Source organism: Heterodontus francisci, chromosome 37 (genome assembly GCF_036365525.1).
Source record: "Heterodontus francisci isolate sHetFra1 chromosome 37, sHetFra1.hap1, whole genome shotgun sequence".
Taxonomy (NCBI): Eukaryota; Metazoa; Chordata; class Chondrichthyes; order Heterodontiformes; family Heterodontidae; genus Heterodontus; species Heterodontus francisci.
In genome coordinates this window covers 39261461-39284330 of record NC_090407.1, presented here as the reverse complement: position 1 = coordinate 39284330, position 22870 = coordinate 39261461, and the positions used below count along the sequence as shown (strand labels likewise).

The following is a 22870-nucleotide window of genomic DNA, read 5'->3' as shown; positions in this document are numbered from 1 at the left end:
AGCTCAAGCTGCCGCAATTGACAACACTTCCTGCACAAATGGTTCTCCGGGATAGAGGAAGTATCTTGGAGCTCCCACATAGCACAGGAGGTGCACTCTCGAGACTGAAGCACCCCTGCCATTCCTTTATTTATTAGTTGACCCTTTGTTACTGCTATAAAAAAGTACCAATACCACAACACCTTAGAACTACTAGTACGGATAAATCCTACTAAAAATCAGGTCACTAGTTAAAATAAACCTTACTCAAAAAAAATACTCACCAGCTACTCACTTGTTCCTTATTATTAATACTTAATTTTTTACTCTTTATTAGTCTGCCAGTTGTTGAGAGGCTATAACCCAGCTATTTACACTCGCACCCTAACAGTAGTGTACTAACCCATCTAATTACTGATACTCCCCATCAGTTACTCACCAACCAATCACCTTACAGCTTTCCTGTGATTACACTGTTCACTTGTTTTTCAAGCTCCGCTGTGCCTGGACTCCCAGAAGGCAAGTGCTCAGATATACGACAACGAATACACAAGTAACAGGCACTATAAAAAAAAGTCTGACATATTCATTAATCAGCATCTAAGTTCTCGAATAATGCTCCATGTTGCAATCTAGGTGTGAAAAGAGTAAATTGGAATGCTGATGAACGGCCTACAATCTAGAAAGGCCCATTTGACTGAGAGGGCCTTTGAAGTGCTTGTGTGCAGCATCAGTGGAAAGTGGAATGCATAGTCCATCAATTATGGGGCGTCATTGTCCAGGAAGTGAATGTGGTTTCCACCTCCTGCCACAGCCGGAGGGATGTGGTGAAGAAGACGTTCATTTTGAAGAAATGTGCCGCAGTAAGCAATGACAATGGCTATCAGCTGTTGTTAATGAAACTGCTGTTCAGTAGTCCCAGGTTGTCATTATTGCAACACTGTGAAGAGAAAGGAAGAAAGATTAAAGGACTTGCTTTTATATAGCACTGTTCACATCCTCAGAACATGCCAAAGCACATCCCAGCCAATGAAGTACTTTTGAAATGTGGTCACTGTTGTAATGCAAGCAAACATGGCAGCCAATTTGTGCACAGCAAGGTCCCACAAACAACAATGTGATAACGACCAGAATCTGTTTGGGTGATGTTGATTGAGGGATAAATATTGACCAGAACTCCTCTCCTTCCCTTTGACTAGTGCCATGAAACCTGAAAGGGCAGATGTTCAACGTCACATCTGAAAGCCTGCACCTCCAACAATGCAGCATTCCCTCAGTATTGCACTGAATTATTTGCCTAAATTATGTACTCAAGATTAGAGTGGGACTTAAACTCACACCCTTCTGACTCAGAGGCACAAATGCTACCACTAGGCCAAGGCTTCAGACATCTGATGGCAATTCAGAGTTGGGAGAGGGCCAGAAAAGAATAGTCCCAAAACTACTGACTTTCTATCCATTTGAATAAATGGACGGAAAATCACTCATTGCAAGCCTACCATATTCCAACTAGTGTTCCTGGTGAGTGCCACTTCTCACCGGGAGTGCCCAAAGAAGAAATCAGCCCTCAAATATCTAACCATAAAAATTGCAAACTGAAGGAAATATAATGAGCATATTTCAGAAATATTACAACAGGCCACAAAAGACACATGTGCCAAGTGTCAGCTAATAAATAACATTCACTGATATCCTATTGTACAAATAGGCCTGGAAATGTAAGAAGTTTGGCTTTTTTATTTGCAGCTGACAAGAGACTTTAGGATAGAAATTCATAATGACTTCAATGGAACTGAATGTAGGAAACTAGCATACTGGCTCTGTTACTGGACTAATCCAGAGACCTACACTAATGATCTAGCGATTGAGTTCAAATCGCACCATGGTAACTGGGGAATTTAAATTCAGCTAATTAAATAAAATTTGGAATTAAAAAGCTATTATCAGTAATGGTGATTATGAAACTCTTGGATTGTTATAAAAACTCATCTGGTTCATGAATGTCATTTAGGAATGGGAATCTGCTGTCCTTGTCTGTTCTGGCCGACATGTGACTCCAGTCCCTCAGCAATGTGGTTGACTCTTAGCAACTCTCTGAAATGACCTAGCAAGACACTGACTTGTATTCAAGGAGGTGGCTCACCACTACTTTGTCAAGGGCAATTAAGGATGGACAATAAACTGGTGGCCTTGCCAATAATGCCCATGTCCTCCTGAATAAAAAAAAACTGGGTGGCCCTTGTGACTCCATCAAAGGCAAATTTCTACAACATTACGGTTATTCTCCTCCACCCAGCAATGTAACTTTATTGTTCAACTTTCCTCTTTCTCTGTGGGTTGCCCTCCTGGTGCATACTGTTCTTACCTTTGCACAAAAAAGCTGACCTTCAACAGATGCCAGCTGGATGAAATTGGTAGTGCTGTGAGGCATGTGAGACTTGCCTACAATGAACAGGCTACAACACGATCTTAGGCTAGAAGACTGGAAGAGACTTGAGGGGCTGAATGGCTGACTCCTGTTCCTATGTGGATACAGGGGCTGGGGGAGACGGAAGTTCATGGAGACACTGGCACTTCTGGTGTTGCATTGGCACAATGAGCACCACACTCCACACCGAAGGGCCTGTTTCTGTGCTGTATGACTCTCTGACCATTCATGATGCTCTGTAGCAGCTCAGCAATGGAATTCGTGAAGAGCTTAGTCAGTTTGAGGAAGGAATCCAGGGCGAGTCACAGATCAGAGGTAAGGAAGAAGCCGAGGAAATGGAGAAATATTGGTCAGATCCAGCCACGATGAGTTTCAATATGGCTGCTACTCATGTCCTCCTGCGAAACTCCACAACATCTGGTACTCTGGATGAGAAGTAGGCTACACTGCCCCTCCACAGTTCAGTAAGATCCTTGTTGACATTTACATCAACTCCATCTTCCCCTTAGTCCCATAATCCCTTATTGCCCAAAAGTCTTTCAATCTCGGACTTGAATGTACTCATTGACAGAGCATCCACGGCCGTCTGGGGTACAAAATAGCAAAGATTCACACTCCTCTGAGTTAAGAAATTACATATATATTATGACATAAAATATACAGCACGGAAGCAGTTAGGCCCAACCAGTTCACGCTCCAATCAAGCCTAATTCTTTCCTCAGCTCAGTCCTAAATGGCTGACCCCTTATCCTGAGACTATGACCCCTAGTTCTAGACCCTCCAGCCAGGAGAAACAGCCTCTCAGCAACTGCCCTCAAGCCCGCTAAGAGTTTTATACATTTCAATGAGATCAGTGCTCATTGTTCTAAACCGCAGAGAATTCTCCTCTGCTCTGCTCTGCTCAGCATTCAAATTCTGGTGCTATACAGCAGGTTTAAACAGAAAAATATGATATGGGAACACAGTAAATGGTTGAGTACATGAGCAAGTTTCCCATTAATTACTGCTCACAAACAGTTAACAAGCAAAACAAAATGCAATGACACTGAGAATGTGTGATAAAATATATATATTTTTTAAATTACTCAGGAGCAACTTCTGGAGCCTGTGCTAAATTTAGCTCCTGTTCCATTAGCTAATGTACAACGTTACTGCACACACTTGGTGCTCGTGCCAGCTCCAATTCACAGAACGAATTAACCCCCACCTTTATCGCCAATCTTCCAAATATTTTCCTGCTTTTTTTTCCAAGGGGCCACTGACTGTTTTGAGTATGCGCTTATCATGATGGGCAGAGCAGTGAGTCACCATGAGAGTTTCCATTATTTTTCTGGGATAGATCGGAAGTGAACTTCCTGTTTTCAGGGTCTTATCAGCCCCAAGATACAGTTAAGATGGTCATTGTAAAATAAAACTGAATTGAGACTTATTGGATGTATTTGTAGCATGGATGGAAATTTGAGAAGCTAGGTATTTGGGGAGATCGATTTAAAGATTTCTGGCCATGTTAATGTCAAGAAGAAATCTTGTTATAGTTTCAAGTCAGAAATATAAGAAATAGTCAGATATTTGGGATTTCAGTGCCCAATCACGATCAGTTAGTGTCATCGGCCCTCTCGGGTGGGTGTAAATGATCCAGTTTTGTTATTTGAAGAGAAAGGGAGCATCTGCTGCATTTTCTACAGTACAACAATGACTGCACTTCAAAAGTACTCCATTGGTTGTTGAAGCACTTTGAAACGTCCTGAGGATGTGATTGGTGCTACTATGATGCAGTTCTTTTTTTTTTAAATGTAGCTCTCAGAGAGGAACTCCCTTTCTCTTCAAATAATGACACGGAATCTTTTACATTCACCTGAGAGGGCAGGTGAGGCCCTGGTGTATCATCTTATACAAAAAACAGCACCTCCGACAATGTAAGAAAACTAAAAATAATAAGGTAGGGCTAGAAAGTCAAAGTGAGAGAGAAATGCATCCAGAAACTGAACAGATTGAGGGGATGAGGGCCAGGCGGGGGTTTGAGGCCAGGTCTGAGAGACGTCCCGAACTGCCTTCAAACCTGAAGTGAGAGGGAAACTGCAAACTGAGGGAGCCAGAACCCATGACTAAATCATGATACGAAGCAACATGAAGACAGATTATACATAAGAACATACCATAATAATCGCAAACTATGGGGCAGTATTAATGCACAAAAGAAAGTGAATTATGATCTGGGAATATTGTGTGAAAACACATCTTATCCATGGAAAACATACAGTAACCTGATCATCTCCAGCAGCACCAAGTTGAACAAAGAGAGGATACCAGTGATCTGAGGCAACATAGATTGATGGCGAGGGCCAGAATCTTTGAGAAGATGATAAACCTGGTTCACTTTAAGATCCAAACAGAATAATATCCTTCACCTGTACACGTGCTCTGTTGGGTTTTAGTCTTTGCTCTTTTTGGACAGCATGTGCCCAGTCATAGGTTATTTTCAAATGATTTTCCTCTCCAGCAAGCTCACTACTTGGATGGGTGGCGAATGGCCACTGCTGCAGGAGATGTTTGTTTATAGCAACTTAAAGGGGCAGGCAACCTCGAAGCTTTCTGGAGTCTGCTGAAATGGCAAAATGTGACAATGTAGAATTGCCAATCTATTGTGCCTAAATCAATTTCCAATGCTGCCTTTAAATTCTCCCCTAGAGAAATGCACACTCTAGCCATGGTATGCTGGTGGTGGAGCAGGTGGATGTTTAATGTGGTGAACAGGCAGCCAAGCCAGCAGGTTGCTTTGCCCTGGGTGATGTCAAGTTTCTTGAGTGCTGTTGCAGCTATATCCATCCAGGCATGTGGAGAGTATTCCATCACATTCCTAACTTGTGCCTTGTAAGTGCTAGAGAGGCTTTACAGAGTGAGAAGATGAGCTAACCACTGCAGAATAACCAGCCTCACCTGCGCAGTCCATGTCTCTGAAACACTAAGCTACCACACACATACTCATATCAACAACAGGAACTTCCTGCTTTAAAGAAGTATAACAGTACAGCAAGAAACAAGAGTCAAGAAACCGCTATATTGTTTTGCTAACACAATATACCCAATTCTCCTTTATAGGTTTTGGGCCAGTTTGAGGGTAGTAACAATGGAATAGTCCACACATCGGCTGGAAGTTTACATTCCCCCCCCCCCCCCCAAAAAAGAGCAGGAAAGTGGCGGGGGTGGGGGACCGTAAAATGGAACGTGAGGCTCAGGGGCCCCAACCCGACCCGCTCGCGCCTCAGCCACCACTTTACGCAGGGCAGCAGCAGCGAAAAATGCCCCTCTCGCCCCAGGCCAATCAAGGCCCTTAAGTGGCCACTTAAGGGCCTCCGCCCATCACCACAGGGATTTTACCGGTGTCTAGCGGGCAGCCTAGGCCTGAGAAAAGCCTCCTGTTCAAAGCAGGCGGCTCTCTGACGGCCTGGCGGGGGCCCTCGTGATTGGGCACCCAGTGCCCGACGGAGGGCCTCCCCCGCCGCCCCAACCACCCTCGACACACAACATGACCCCCATCCCCCCAGTCGACCACCCTTGCCTCGCCGGGGCCTGACCGATCACCCCCGGCAAGGCAACAAAAACGTACCTTGGTTCCGGGTTCCACATCATCGTCTTGAAGCTGGGCTGCAGTCCCAGTAGTGGCCACCGTTCCCGGTGGCGCTACTGGGACGAAGACTGCCTGCTTGCTAATTGGCCGGCAGCTCTATTAGGCAGGACTTCCTGCCTCAAGCAGGTGAAAGTCCCACCTCACAACAATTAAAGGCCGGGGACCCGCAAAATGCCAGGCCAGGTGGAAGCGGGTTCACCGCTGACTTTTCAGTAGATGGACGGCTCCCATCCACCAAGGGTAAAATCCCAGCCATCATTTACTTAACAGTCTAATGCAACATGTTAGAAAATATATCAAATAAAGTGTCAACAGGCAGCATTTTCTGGGAATTCCTTCATTGTCATTGAGTCAAAATCCTGGAACTTCCCACCGAACAGCACTGGGGGAGCAGTTCCACCAGCGTCTCAAGAAAAAGGCCTGTAGGGATGGGCAGAAAATGCCTGCCTTCCCACTGATGCCCATACCCCAAAAATTAATTTAAAAAAATAAAATCCTGTATGTAATTGCATTGCCACTCAGCCTCTGAGGAAAGCATCACCTGGCCCAGGCTGCTGGTATTGTGGCCCTCCCAGTAGGAACACCATCAACCACCTTTGCTTCTGTTGCAGGCTGTGTGCCCTCGAAAGAAGGATACGTCCCTCTATCGCACAGGAACCACAGCTGACAAAGCAGGAGGACGTTATTTCCACAGTCTGTTGTCATATACCTTGACCAGCCAAGATGAGATGTTTGAATGAACAATCAAATCATGCACAGGAGCATAGGAATTGTTAGATAGGAAAAAGACCGAGGTCCATTTAGTTGGCTTCCTACCATCCTGGTCGTCATATAATACAATGATAATGTTGACAAATCGTAGCAATCAATGTCTAACAGTTAGTATACAACAAACCCAGTAACGCAATATTTCAATGGCAGTGAATGGCGCACTTAAAATTATTTTCCTCTTTGGCAATTGATATTACTCATTGTTTGATGTTAATAACATCTGGATGTTATTAACATCAAACAATGAGTAATATCAATTGCCAAAGAGGAAAAGGGTTGCTCTTTGCCTGCTGCATGGATGCACAAATGCACAAAATAGTTTGTACTTTGTTAGAGTGTGATTAACAATTTAAAAAGCCTCCCAGGTGTTAGTGTGATCGTCAATGATTATCCAACATCCGTCCATTTTGTAATATGCAATTTCAGGGCCCCAAATATTGTTAGCCGCCTGTATGTTAATGACCCTTGCAGACCTATCCGGGAACTTATGTAACAAAGTTCCTGACCAAGATTACGTCAGTCATTTCTACAACAACAACAACTGTCATTTATAAAGCACCTTTAATGTCGTAAAATGCCCTAAGACGCATCAAAGGAACATAACTAGACAAAAATATTGACATCAAGCCAAAGAAGGACACATTAAGACAGGTGGCCAAAAGTTGCTCAAAGAGGTTGGTTTTAAGTAACATCTTAAAAGAGGAGTGGGATGATGAGAGGTGAAGAGCTTTGCAGAGGGAATTCCAGAAGGCTGAAGGCACAACCGCCAAGGGGGAGGGGGAGATGGGGGAGCGGGGCAAACAAAGTGCAGCTACACTAGAGGTCAGAACTGCAGGAACGTCGAGCTCTAGGAGGTTTGGAGCTTGTGTAAAAGTGAGTTTGGAGCTGAGTTTGTGCTGGAGCAACGATTATGATAAAAACAGCAACAGCCTTCCTTATTTTATACTTGAACTTACTACTAGCAAAGGATGTGCCTGCCTCCAGCTATTGGGATCTCTCACTGCTTTCGAAATTAATCATAAAAGCTCTTAGTAGTCAGGCTTGCCCCTAAATCCAAGCATGAAGCTGCGATGTTTGAATAGAAAGAAAAAGTTTGTGTTTATGAAGCACCTTATCACATCTTTGGGATATTCTAAAGCACCTTACAAGATTGGTATTCCAAGAAGCATTTCATTCAAGTTATGACTCTGCTAAGTTTGAACTTGTTACTAATGAATACATTGTTGAATACAAAATCCGCAATGAATAATTGAAGGAAATGCCAGCTTCCTGAGTGAAAGCAGCAGTGGATTAGTAGAGGTAGTGAGCTTCAAACATTAAAAGAGATATTCAGTGCCACCACTGTACTAAATAGCAGAGAATGACAGCCCAGAACATTGCAGTCTGTGTGTTTCTTCACTAAGTTTTCCTTCCATTCCCAAACTGCTACTACATTTCAAATTTCTTTCAGGTAGTGTGGGATATTGTAAAGCCTTTTATCTTATTTTTCCTGTCAAACATGCTGAGAGATATTTTGGTTAAATCCTAATATGCTGTAACCCACACCACAGAACCAATGAACTCTAATGAAAGGACGACTTGTGTTTATATAGTGCCTTTCAGGACCCCAGGACATCCCAAGTCTCTTTACAGCCAATGAACTTTAAGTCTAGTCACTGTTATAATGTAGGAAGCGCGACAGCCAATTTGCACACAGCAAGGTGCCCCCCCCCCACCACAACCCCATGTCTGGATAGCTGCCAACTCTCACTGAACACACGCTGGAAGAATGCGAGAGTGTGGATGTTGCTTGTGGAGCTGTACAATGAGGGGAAGAGGGGTTGAAAAGCAGAGAAATTAAGATAACATAAAAAGAAAGCAAACTACTGAAGCCATTTCTGTAGACTGTGGGATTAATTGAGTGCTATCAGTGCATGACCTCAACATAATACTAGATCAATCTGCACAAGTCTAGTATAACAGCCAGTCAGAAACATCCCATGAGACGTTCAAGAGGAAGAAGGAACTGACAGTATTGCTGAAGACAGAAAGCAGTTACTGGCTAAAATCCACAGCTCTGCCCTGTACAGACAATCCATCAAGTACACAGTGATCAGATGTGGTAGGTAAAAGGGATGATTGAGAACAGAGAGATTTGGAACAATCCTCGCTCAGTTAGAAAGGAGAGGATACCTTTCCCACATAAAGTTAGAAATTTCTCAGATAAATGACATCCTATATGACTGTGACTATGCAACATTATCCCTCCTCATCCTTCCCGATATGTCTGCAGCCTTTGACACAGGTGACTACACTATCCTCCTCCAACACCTCTCTGTTTTCCAGCTGGGTGGAACTGCATTCATGTGGTTCCATTCTTATCTATCTAATCGTAGCCAGGGAATCACCATCAATGGCTTCTCTTCCTGCTCCCGCACCATTACCTCTGGTGTCCCCCAAGGATCTATCCTTGGCCCCTTCCTATTTCTCATCTACTTGCTGCCTCTTGGCAACATCATCTGAAAACACAGCATCAATTTTCAGGTGTACGCTGATGACACCCAGCTCTAACTCATCACCACCTCTCTCGACCCCTCCACTGTCTTTAATGCTTGTCCAACATCCAGTAATGGATAAGCAGAAATTTCCTCCAAGTAATTACTGGAAAGACCAAAGCCATTGTCTTCGGTCCCCGCCACTAACTCCGTTCCATAGCCACCATCTCCATCCCTTTCTTTGGTATCTGTCTGAGGCTGAACCAGACTGTCCACAACCTTGGTGTCCCATTTGACCCAAGGTGAGTTTCCAACCAGATATCCAAGCCATCGCTAAAACTGCCTATTTTCACCTCCGTAACATCACCCTACTCCACCCCACCTCAGCTCATCTGCTACTGAGACCCTCATCCATACCTTTGTTGACTCCAGACTCAACTATTCCAACACACTTCTGGCCAGCGAACCATTTGCTATCCTCCATAAACTTGTGGTCATGCAAAACTCCGCTGCCAGTGTCTTAACTCGCACCAGGTCCCGTTCACCCATCACCCCTGTGCTAGCTGATCTACACTGGCTCCCGGTTAAGCAAAACCTCAATTGTAAAATTCTCATTCTTGATTTCAAATCCCTCCATCTCTCTGTAATCTCCTCCAACTCTGCAACCCTCTGAGATATCGGCGCTTCTCTAATTCTGGCCTTTTGAGCATCCCTGAATTTAATCACTCCACCACTGGTGGCTATGCCTTCAGCTGCCTGTGTTTTAAACCCTGGAGTTCGCTCCCTAAATCCCTCTGCCTCTTTATCTCTTTTTCCTCCTTTAAGACGCTTCTTCAAAACTACCTCTTTGACCAAGTTTTGGTCATCTGACCTAATATCTCCTTATATGGCCTGCTGTCAGATTTCGTTTGATAATGCTCCTGTGAAGCACCTTGCATGTTTTACTGTGTTATATAAATATAAATTGTTGTTTTAGTTGCTGAAACTCATTTTAATATCCAACACTAGGATGTTTAATTACCTCTGATATTAATGTATTATGCTAACTTGTATCTTTATTGCATCAATTTATATATCAAAATGTATCACTGTTTGGAACTATTAATATCTGCTTTCAAAGAAATATAGGAATTACTAGATGGTTGCCTTCTCCCATCCTGATAGTCGCAGGATACAATGATAAAAGGAGTAGTTTTTCAAGTTGTTAACTAATTATGGAACTCAATCTCAATCAATTAGCCTACACAGACCCAGGCATGAGGTGATAAATCCTAGTGGTTGAAAGCTTTGGGAATCATAGGTTCAAAGCCACCAAACTTGTATTTTGAAATATTGTATCGATGGGCATTTAACAATTGTTTAAATGCTTTAACACTGTTACTTAATATTATATACTTGGATTCAGTTAGAGGCCGGAAGTTGCCATTAAAACTTTTACATTTTTCTATGTCTTGCTGTTATTAAAACCGCCATCCACAACCAATATATTAAAATAAAAATATTTTAACAAATGGTACTTCCATCAACTTTAAAGTTTATTTCGAAAACAAGAGTTCCATTAAATTAAAGCTGCAGTGATGTTCTGAGTGATTAATGAGGGTGAAAATATTGAAGACTATGGAAATGAATCTTATGCACTTTATTGTAATGTTAAGCTATTCTATTTCCTGTTGTCTTTCCAACAGTGATTCTGGCCGGATCTTTCTCACTTACTTCATTCTCAGATTCTACAGATTTCTGTTCTCAATCTGATCACTTCGAAGCTTTTCCCACTCTATATCTGACATGCTGCCTCGTTCAGTCCACATTCCATTCAGTGTTGCCAACTCACCAGGAGTCTCCAAGAATTAAAGACCAAAATTTCCAAGACACTGCTCCAAGCAACCCAGAAGAAAAAGCACTGGGGCAATAGAAAAATAGTAGCTGGAATTTTATTGTTGGGGCAGAGGCCCCGCTCACCGGCTTAAAAGTCAGGGGTGAGCCCACCTCCGCCAGGCCTGAGAGCCACACGAAGATTTTAGGTGGCTCAGGCCCTTAAACTGCCCCTCTGAGGCAGAAAGTCCCGCCTCCAGGAGCTGCCGGCCAATCAATGGACTGGCAGCTGCTCCATCCCACCAGCGCTATCGGGAGTGGTGACCCCTGCTGGCACTGCACCCAGCTTCAGGATAATCATGGATTCTAGTGCCGAAAATGGTAAGTGGGGTTTTAGGCCTCACCGGGGACAATCAGCTGAGCCCCAGTGAGGAGGATGGGGGTTGATCAGAAAAGTGGGGGGGAGGTGCACCAGCAGGGGCAGCAGGAGCTGCTGGTGGGAGCCTCTGTGGGGCACAGGGTATCAGATCAGGAGAGTCCCCACCCGCAGCCCCAGGCCTGCATGGAGGCCGCCAGGTATTACTGGGTGGCCTCCACAACTGATGACGTGCCCAGCTTCCGCTGGGAGGGTGCCCTTAAGTGGCAATTAACTGGCCACTTCAGGGCCTCAATTGGCTTGGGGTGGGTGGGCTGTTTGTCACCTCCCTGCCGCTCATAAAATTGCAGCCTGGGTGGGAAGGTGATGGGAACGGCTCCCCGCCTCCCACACAATTTTACCCCACCTCCTCCCACCCCCACTTCCAGACCTCTCCCGGGGGGGGGGGGTAACATTCTGGCCAGTGTTTTTAAAAAAATTCTTTGAACATTATTGTCTATTAATTACAAAAATATCAAAGATGGGAGATAAGGCTGTTTGACTGAAAGGCCAGTAGCATCCATTCCAGTAATGAAAGAGTCTGTTTGTTTTCCAATTAATGTGGAAAGGCAGGGCACTGTGAGGATGGACATGTTGGCCAACCAATGGCAGGAGAGTGGGGGTGGGGCAGTTGGTGGCAGGAGGTCATGCGATGACACCTCCAGGAATATGTCCAACCAGAGTTGGAAACCCAAACTCCACCTGATGCATCCTTCATGTAGTACTTCCCCCAACCTATTACATCAATCCACCACTTTAAGCAATGTGCTGCCTCTTACGGGCTCTCACTGATGTGCTCTCCCTAGTGCGTTTTGTCATCATTCTGTTGATAATCTTTTCAATGTGCTCTCCCCCTTGTCCCGATGACAAAACGGAAGGGATTTCGTCCAGTTTTGATTGAGTGGCAGTCCCACTAATTCAAGCTAACTGCAGTCAAAATTATAATCTCAGTCTAACCCTGTACACATAGTGCATAGCTTTATTTGGCTATCTCTCAGCAACTTTGCTTGAGGGAGCAACCCAGCCATATATTTCAAATATAAGCATTCTATATGATTGTATCAGTGTATGACTGGCCGTTATTTAAATCTGTCAAATCCTGTCAACTGTTCCAGAAGTATTTAAGTGGGTTGAATTGCTCAACACGTTCATTTAACTTGGGATCTTCAGAGAGATAGAGGAAACGAGTAAACTGCTGCAGTTGGAAAGTATAGATAACTGTGTACATGGAGATTAGTGACAAAATAATAGCATAGCATAGGGATTGCTTCATTTCTCTTTAGAACAGCTAGTTCTGTGTCTGTGCCTTTTCTCTGGGGCTTCCGCCAGTTGAAGTTATAGTGGACAATTGGGAGAACCCTACAGAAATTCATCCCTAAAATCAACCCTTTTGTTGTTCAAACATGGACTTCCAGGAAAGATGGCCATGGTTTTGGGACTTCAGACAGGCAAGGGAGCTTGGAGATTTGCAAGGACTTCTTTGTCACTAAGTTCGAGGCCATCTGATCAGCTGCCTCTGCCCAGTCCCTCCCTTCCACTAGTTCACTGGCAAACTTCCTCGAAAGCTCCCCTCATCCTAGCCCTGAACTCGCAGCTTTCTCTAGTTTCTCTCCTGTCTTCCCTCATGCCCTCTGCACACTCATCTTGTCCATGAGACCCACCTCCTGCTCCCTCGACCCTATTCTGATGACCATCCAACTTCCCATCTTGGTCCCTATATTAGCTGATATTGTTGACAATTCTCTCTCTTCAGGTGTTGTTCCTCTCACTTTTAAATCTGCCATCATCACCCCTCTCCTTAAAAAACAACCCTTGACCCTACCGTCCTTTCAAAATACCGCCCCATCTCCAATCACCTTTTCCTATGCAAAGTCCTTGAAGGTGTTGTTGCCTCCCAAACTCATGTCCATCTTTCCTAGAAAGATGGCACAGTGGCGGCGCAGTGGTTAGCACCGCAGTCTCACAGCTCCAGGGACCCGGGTTCGATTCTGGGTACTGCCTGTGTGGAGTTTGCAAGTTCTCCCTGTGTCTGCGTGGGTTTTCTCCGGGTGCTCCGGTTTCCTCCCACAAGCCAAAAGACTTGCAGGTTGATAGGTAAATTGGCCATTATAAATTGTCACCAGTATAGGTAGGTGGTAGGGAAATATAGGGACAGGTGGGGATGTTTGTTGGGAATATGGGATTAGTGTAGGATTAGTATAAATGGGTGGTTGATGTTCGGCACAGACTCGGTGGGCCGAAGGGCCTGTTTCAGTGCTGTATCTCTAATCTAATCTCATAATCTAATCAGAACTCCATGTTTGAATCTCTGCCACAGTACCAAACGGCCCTTATCAATGTCACAAATGACATCCTATGTGACTGTGACAAAGGTAAACTCTCCCTCCTCATCCTTCTTGACCTGTCTGCAATCTTTGCACAGTTGACCACACCACCCTTCTCCGACGCATCTCCACTGTCATCCAGCTGGGTGGGACTACACTAGCCTGGTTCCGTTCTTATCTATCTAGCCAGAGAATCACTTGCAATTGCTTTATTTTCTGCTCCTGTACTGCTACCTCTTGTGTCACCCAAGGATCTCACCTTGGCCCCCTTCTATTTCTCATCTACATGTTGCCCCTCAATGACCTTATCCAAAAGCACAGCATTAGTTACCACATGTACACTGATGACACCCAGATCTATCTATCATCACCTCTCTTGACTCCTCCTCTGTTGTGAAATTATCAGACTGTTTATCCGACATCCAGTACTAAATGAACAGAAATTTCCTCCAATTAGATGTTGGCAAGAGCAAAGCCATTGTCTTCTGTCCCCGCTCTGAACTCTGTTCCCTAGCTATTGACTCTATCCATCTCCCTTGCAAATGTCTAAGACTAAACCAGACTGTTCACAAGCTTGGTGTCATATTTGACCCTGAGATGAGCTTCTGACCACATATCTGCGCCATCACTAAGACTGCCTACCTCCACCCGCATAACATCACTCAATTTCACCCCTGCCTCAGCTCATCTACTGCTGAAATACTTATTCATGCTTTTGTTATCTCTAGACTTGACTATTCCAATGCATTCCACATTCTACCCTCCATAATCTTGAGATCATCCAAAATTCTGTCCTGTTCACCCATCACCCCTCTGCTTGCTGACCTCCATTGGCTCCTGGTCAAGCAACACCTCAATTTTAAAATTCCAATCCCTGTTTTCAAATCCCACCATGGCCTTGCCCCTCCCTATCTCTGTCATCACCTCCAGCCCCACAACCCTCTGACATATCTGCACTCATCTAATTCTGGCTCCTTGATCATCCCTGATTTTAATTGATCCACCATTGGTGGTCATGTCTTCAGCTGCTTAGGCCTTTAGCTCTGAAATTCCCTCCCTAAATTTCTCCACCTTTCTTTCAGGCACTCCTTATAACCTACCTCTTTGACCATCTTCCCTAATATTTCATTATATGACTCGGTGACAAATTTTGCTTTGTAACACTCCTGTATAGTGCCTTGGGTCATTTTATTAATATACATTGTTGTTGATTCTTGAAGTGTGGACATATCATTGACAAGGCAGTTATTTATTGCTTACCTGTAGTACAACTGAGTGGTTTCCTAGGCCACTTCAGAGGGCAGTTAAGTGTCAACCATGTTGGTGTGGGACTGGAGTCACCTACAGGTGAGACTGGGCAGGGATGGCAGGCTCTTTCCCTAAAGCACAGTAGGTAACCAATTGTATTTTATATGACAATCCAACAGCTTCATGGTCACTTTTGCTGATACCAGCTTTTTATTTTACACTGAATTCAAATTCTCAAACTGCCACAGGGGGTGGTTGTGGTGGGGGGGGGAGGGATTTGATTTCATGTTCTGAATTATTAACCCAGGCCTCTTGATTACTCGTTCAGCAGTATAACCACTACACTACTGAACACCTGTTAAATTTCAATGAGCCACTCTGGATATTCGGCAATGGCTTCTCTTCCACATCCTACTCTGTTACCTCTGCGATACCCCAAGGATCTATTCTTGGCCCCCTCCTATGACTTATCGACATGCTACCCCTCGGCGTCATCATCGGAAGATATGATGTCAGGTTCCACATGTACACAGATGACACCTAACTCTACCTCACTAACACCTCTCTCAACCCCTCCACTGCCTCCGGATGAGTTACAATTTCCTCCAATTAAACACTTGGAAGACTGAAGCCATTGTCTTCGACCCCCACCATAAACTATGTTCCTTTGCCACCGATTCCATTACCTCACTGCCACTGTCTCAGAGTGATCCAGACTCATCGTAACCTCAGCGTCTTGTTTGACCCTAAGACGTGTTTGTAACCCCATACCCTTTCCATCACAAAGACCGCATATTTCAACTCAGGAGTGTAATGGAATACTCTCCACTTGCCTGGATGGGTGCAGCTCCAACAACACTCAAGATGCTCGACACCATCCAGGACAAAGCAGCCCGCTTGATTGGCACCTTCAACATTCACTTCCTTCACCATCGACACACAGTGGCAGCAGTGTGTACTATCTACAAGATGCACTGGAGCAACTCAACAAGGCTCATTCGACAGCACCTTCTAAACCCACGACCTCTACCACCTAGAAGAACAAGGGCAGCAGATGCATGGGAACACCAGCACCTGCAAGTTCTCCTCCAAGCCACACACCATCCTGACCTAGAGCTATATCACCGTTCCTTCACTGTCGCTGGGTCAAAATCCTGAAACTCCCTTCCTAACAGCACTGTGAGTGTACCTACACCCCAAGGACTGCAGTGGTTCAATGGGCAGCTTACCACCACCTTCTCAAGGTCAATTAGCGATGGGCAATAGATGCTGGCCTAGCCAGCGACGCCCACATCCCACAGTCTCAGTTTAGCTGATGCAGAAATCTTCATCCAAGCTTTTGTTACCTCCAGACTCCTCTATTAATGAATGCCAGCTGTAGCATTCTTATCTCTAATTCAGAAGATTGTGCATTCAAATCCCACTCCAGGTACACATTTTATTGCAGTACTGAGGGAGTGCTTCACTGGCAGAGATGCTCTCTTTGGATGAGATGTTAAAAGTGCCTTTCAGGTGGATTTAAAAATACTCGTGGCAGTATTTCAAAGAAGAGCAGGGGAGTTCTCCCTGGTGTCCTGGCCAACTGTTATCCCTAAATTAAGATCATAAACAGATTATTTGGTCATTATCACATTGCTGTTTGGAGGAGTTTGCTGTTTGCATGCTGGCTGCCGTGTTTCTACGTTACAACAGTAACTACACTTCAGAAGTACTTCTTTGGCTCGGTGTCGGTTTTTGTTTGTTTCCTCTCCAGTGACGCACTTTGGTACATTTTATTTGTTGAAAATGCTCTATCAATGGAAGTTGTCAATGGATATAGGAAACTCATGAAACACTGTCGCAGAGGCTGAATATGAGATGATATTAGGTGGCTTCAGTGTGCTTGCAGACAACAATAAATCAGGATTCAGAGGCAGTACAATGACGAGATTGAGCAGGTCCCTCGATTATGTAAATAATAGGCCTCCATGCGTTGCATGCAGGCAGAGACACCAGAATGTGTGGGTGATCCTCAAGTCAGCACTCATTCTTTACCCATAGCTGACTCTGGACCAATGAATGGAGAAGCAGTCCCACCCTGACAAAGCAAGCTTCACAGTGCAATAATCTGTTCATTGTGTTCCAACCTAGTCTGGGTCCTAACTCAAGTCTCACATACCATTCTTGAGCTACTTACTTGCTGTGGTGATTTTCAATTACCTTGCTTATGATTTTTCTCTTCAGAATAACTTCTTCCAGGTACACTGCAAAATACATCAGTTTTAATGGGGGGGGGGGAGGGGGGGCAGAGTCAGGCGCACCCACTGGACACAAGTCCCCTTGTTGGGCATCAGCCCAGTGTTCAGAGCCAGCATTCTGACCTCCACTCACCAGCACTCTGTGGACTGGGGACTGAATCTGACCTCCTGACTCAGAGGTGTGAATGCTATCGCCACCTAAAAGGCTCACTCCTCCATATTGCAAAAGGACTGGCTTTTTCTGCCACATAGCTACAACTTGCAATACCTACAGTGACAGAGGTGGGGGTGGCAGAATGATAATTAGATCTTCAGCAGATATACCAGGAAGCTTTCATACCTGTTCTTCCCAGGACTACACCACATCGGAGTATTAGCGGAGAATGACCCAAGTGAATATGCAGAGCAAGGGGCAGCACGATATAAAATATTAATATAATATTTAATATATTGTCATGTAAAACAAGAACTACACCTTCAGTATTAATTTCATAATGATGCATCATTTCACCTTTCTTTCACCTTCAGTTCAGTATGAAGGGAGTGGTTGAGACATTAAACTGAAATCCCATTAACTTGTGCTGATTCGGGGGTGTCAAAGATCCATGTCCTTATTCAAAGAGCAAAGTATTCTCTTGGTGTTCTGGTCAACATTCCTGCCTCAACCAACAGCAGATTAACTGGTAATTTATCTCAGTGCAGTTTGTGGGATCTTGCTGTGTGCAAAACACTTGCCAGGTTTCCTGACTATAGTCAGTGCACATTACAACTATTCACTATCTATGGTGTTTTAGATGCTTCTGAGAAATGTATATGAATTCAACACATTCTAACATTGTGTTAAAACTGCATTAGAATGTCGCCTTCACACCTCGCCTATTATTTACCAAGTGCTGGTAAAATGCAAACAAAAATTAACAAATGTTTGAATATATTCCCTGCTTAAATAGTTGGTTACTTAGTCTCAGTAATGGTGCCGTGAAACTATCGATTGTCGTAAAAAGCCATCTGGTTCACTAATGTCCTTTAGGGAAGGAAATCTGCCGTCCTTACCTGGTCTGGCCTACATGTGACGCCAGAACCACAGCAATGTGGTTGACTCTTAACTGCCCTCTGAATTGGCCTCGCAAGCCACTCAGTTCATGAGCAATTAGGGATGGGCAACAAGTACTGGCCTTGCCAGTGACGCCCATGAAAGAATAAAAAAGTGTTGACTGTGGCTCAAAGGTCACATTCTTGCCTATGACTGGTGTAGATTGAAATTCCACTCCGGAGATTTGAGTGCCTAATCTAGAGACATATCAGTGCAGTACTGCACTGTTGGAGATGCTGTTTTACAGCTGAGGCAATAAGCAAAAGCTCAGTCTACCTTATCAGGTGCATGTAAACCATCCTATAGTACTACTTTGTAGAGAAGCATGCTGGATTATTCCTCGTGTCCTGCCCAATAATTATCCCTCAATCAACATCACAAAAACTGATTATCTGGTCATTGTCACTTTGCTGTTTGTGGGAGCTTGCTGTGTGTAAATTGGCTGCCGAGTTTCCTACATTACAACAGTGACGACATTTCAAAAGGACTTCATTGGCTGTAAAGCACTTTGAACCATCCTGAAGTCGCTAAATATACAATTAAAAAAAAAAAATCAGCCTTGTACAACCTTCATTGAAATGTCATGTGTAATGGAGCGATACAAAACTTATTTAAATCATAGGAGCCGGAGGATTGGAGAACAGTGAATGTGGTACCATTTTTCAAGAAGGGTAAGTAGGGATAAACCAGGTAATTACAGCCCGGTGAGTCTAACATCATTGGTTAGGAAAGTATTGGAATAAATTCTGAGGGACAGGGTTAATCTCCACTTGGAGAGGCAGGGATTATTAATCAGGGATAGTCAGCATGGCTTTGTCAGGGGGAGATTATGTCTAACAAACTTGATTGACTTTTTTGAGGAGGTGACTAGATGTGTCGATGAGGGTAAAGTAGTTGATGTAGTCCACATGGACTTCAGTAAGGCTTTTGGTAAGGTCTCGCATGGGAGATTGGTCAAGAAGGTAAGAGCCCATGGGATCCAGGGCAATCTGGCAAATTGGATCCAAAATTGGCTTAGTGCAGGAGACAGAGGGTGATGATCGAGGGTTGTTTTTGTGATTGGAAGCCCGTGAGCAGTGGTGTACCACAGGGATAGGTGCTGGGACCCTTGCTGTTTGTAGTGTACATTAATGATTTAGACGTGAATGTAGGAGGTATGATCAGTAAGTTTGCAGATGACATGAAAATTGGTGATGTCGTAAATAGTGAAGAGGAAAGCCTTAGATTACAGGACTATGTAGATGGGCTGGTAAGATGGGTGGAGCAGTGGCAAATGGAATTTAATCCTGAGAAGTGTGAGGTGAAGCATTTTGGGAGGACTAACAAGGCAAGGGAATATACAATGGATGGTAGGACCCTAGGAAGTACAGAGGGACCTTGGTGTACTTGTCCATAGATCACTGAAGGCAGCAGCACAGGTAGATAAAGTGGCCTTTATTAGCCAAGGCATAGAATATAAGAGCGGAGAGATTATGATGGAGCTGTATAAAATGCTAGTTAGGCCACAGCTGGAGTACTGTGTACAGTTCTGGGCACCACACTATAGGAAGGATGTGTTTGCACTGGGGAGGGTGCAGAGGAGTTTCACCAGTATGTTTCCTGGGTTGGAGCATTTCAGCTATGAAGAGAGAATGGATAGGCTAGGGTTATTTTCCTTAGAGCAGAGAAGGCTGAGGGGGGACCTGACTGAGGCATACAAAATTATGAGGGGCATTAGATAGGGAAGAAACTTTTTCCCATAGCGGAGGGGTCAATAACCAGTGGGCATGGATTTAGGGTAAGGGGCAGGAGGTTTAGAGGGAATTTGAGGAAAAAAAATTTCACCCAGAGGTTGGTTGTAATCTGGAACACACAGCCTGAAGAGGTGGTAGAGGCAGGAACCCTCACAACATTTAAGAAGTATTTGGATGAGCACTTGAAAACTCATAGCATACGGGCCAAGTGCTGGAAAATGGGATTAGAATAGTTAGGTGCTTGATGGCCCTTGGGGATACAGTGGGCGAATGGCCTGTTTCTGTGCTGTACAACAGATGCCCCTCTACATTGCTTTCATTGATCTCACCAAAGCCTTTGACCTCGTCAGCAGACGTGGTCTCTTCAGACTACTAGAAAAGATCGGATGTCCACCAAAGCTACTAAGTATCATCACCTCATTCCATGACAATATGAAAGGCACAATTCAACATGGTGGCTCCTCATCAGAGCCCTTTCCTATCCTGAGTGGTGTGAAACAGGGCTGTGTTCTCGCACCCACACTTTTTGGGATTTTCTTCTCCCTGCTGCTTTCACATGCGTTCAAATCCTCTGAAGAAGGAATTTTCCTCCACACAAGATCAGGGGGCAGGTTGTTCAACCTTGCCCGTCTAAGAGCGAAGTCCAAAGTACGGAAAGTCCTCATCAGAGAACTCCTCTTTGCTGACGATGCTGCTTTAACATCTCACACTGAAGAATGCCTGCAGAGTCTCATCGACAGGTTTGCGTCTGCCTGCAATGAATTTGGCCTAACCATCAGCCTCAAGAAAACGAACATCATGGGGCAGGATGTCAGAAATGCTCCATCCATCAATATTGGCGACCACGCTCTGGAAGTGGTTCAAGAGTTCACCTACCTAGGCTCAACTATCACCAGTAACCTGTCTCTAGATGCAGAAATCAACAAGCGCATGGGTAAGGCTTCCACTGCTATGTTCAGACTGGCCAAGAGAGTGTGGGAAAATGGCGCACTGACACGGAACACAAAAGTCCGAGTGTATCAGGCCTGTGTCCTCAGTACCTTGCTCTACGGCAGCGAGGCCTGGACAACGTATGCCAGCCAAGAGCGACGTCTCAATTCATTCCATCTTCGCTGCCTTCGGAGAATACTTGGCATCAGGTGGCAGGACTATATCTCCAACACAGAAGTCCTTGAAGCGGCCAACATCCCCAGCTTATACACACTACTGAGTCAGCGGCGCTTGAGATGGCTTGACCATGTGAGCCGCATGGAAGATGGCAGGATCCCCAAAGACACATTGTACAGCGAGCTCGCCACTGGTATCAGACCCACCGGCCGTCCATGTCTCCGTTATAAAGACGTCTGCAAACGCGACATGAAATCGTGTGACATTGATCACAAGTCGTGGGAGTCAGTTGCCAGCATTCGCCAGAGCTGGCGGGCAGCCATAAAGACAGGGCTAAATTGTGGCGAGTCGAAGAGACTTAGTAGTTGGCAGGAAAAAAGACAGAGGCGCAAGGGGAGAGCCAACTGTGCAACAGCCCCAACAAACAAATTTCTCTGCAGCACCTGTGGAAGAGCCTGTCACTCCAGAATTGGCCTTTATAGCCACTCCAGGCGCTGCTTCACAAACCACTGACCACCTCCAGGCGCGTATCCATTGTCTCTCGAGATAAGGAGGCCCAAAAGAAAAGAACTCTATGGCTCTAATTGGAATATTAGTTTCCTTATTTATGATTATTTCAGTTTTTGTATGAATGCCGAAGTACTTCTTCCAGCACGGAAGGAGTTAATCCAAATTGGTGCGTGGAAGTCCAGCCCCTCCCCCAAAGGGGATTGGTGGCTCCAAACCCGAAACACGCCCACATCAGAGCCTCCCAGTGCCACCAAATCTGCCGCCCTCCTTTAATTGGTAGAGCTCATCAATCAAGGGGAGAGAGTTGTCAGTCAGAGACGTTTGGTGCTGCCTCACATTGTGCAATAGCACACACTATCGGGGAGAGGCTGCCTTTACAAACCAGGGGATCGGGAGAGCAGAGCCCAATAGACTGCAAAAATGGTAGGAAAGCTTTTTGATCGTTATGTGATGTTGTAAAGAGTTGAGGCGAATGGTGCGGAAATCGTGTCAAAGGTATATAAGTGTTGCAGAATAATGACCTCAGCCATGCTGCTGTTAATGGAGCAAAACCGTTCCCCTCGTGGTTGTTCGTTTTACCTAATCCAGGGGAATGAACCTGTTTGTTTTGCTGGGTGAAAACTGGTGTGGCTAATTAGCAGTTTGGCCAGTGTCAGTCCAGCCCCAGCTCCGAGGTATCCGAGTGGTCACGGTTCACAGTTTAATTCCAGTGTTAGTTTCACATTGTTACATTGTCAGTTTCACTAAACGTGGGAGACAGGGTCAGAAACAACTTCCAACTCTCTCCCAAGCCAGACCTGGGTTGTATGAAGTCTGACTATTTTTGTTATGGGATTGAAATGTACTCGCTGCTACCTGCTCCAAAGCCCCTTTTCTCAGTCCAGCTGGCTGACAGGGTAAATATTGTCTCGCACTATTCCCTCGATGTGGGTTCTGTCGCCCGCAGCCGAACTAAAAACAAGTTGCACACGCACTTCAGCACAGCCCTCTCGCAAACAACGTGCCCAGCGTAGAGAAAATTGGCTGGAAAAACAGATCCAATTGCCAGACTTCCCGTTATGAGTGAAGTTTTAGTTCATTTCTTTATCCCGGCAACAATCGCTGACATTGT

At 44.9% G+C, this 22870-nt stretch overlaps 1 protein-coding gene across 3 annotated transcripts in view; it reads left to right on the top strand.

Moving 5' to 3' along the window:
- Positions 1-22870, top strand: part of LOC137352260 (endothelin-converting enzyme 1-like) — a 433046-nt gene that overhangs the window by 146988 nt on the left and 263188 nt on the right. For 2 of the 3 annotated variants that reach the window (XM_068017543.1, XM_068017541.1), the window contains exon 1: positions 22021-22182. The exons of the other annotated variant lie outside the window; for it this stretch is intronic. In XM_068017543.1, coding sequence (XP_067873644.1) covers positions 22180-22182 — 3 coding nt within the window. In that variant the 5' untranslated portion in view covers positions 22021-22179. Of the gene's footprint in view, positions 1-22020; positions 22183-22870 lie in introns of those variants that run through there. 3 annotated transcript variants of the gene reach the window in all.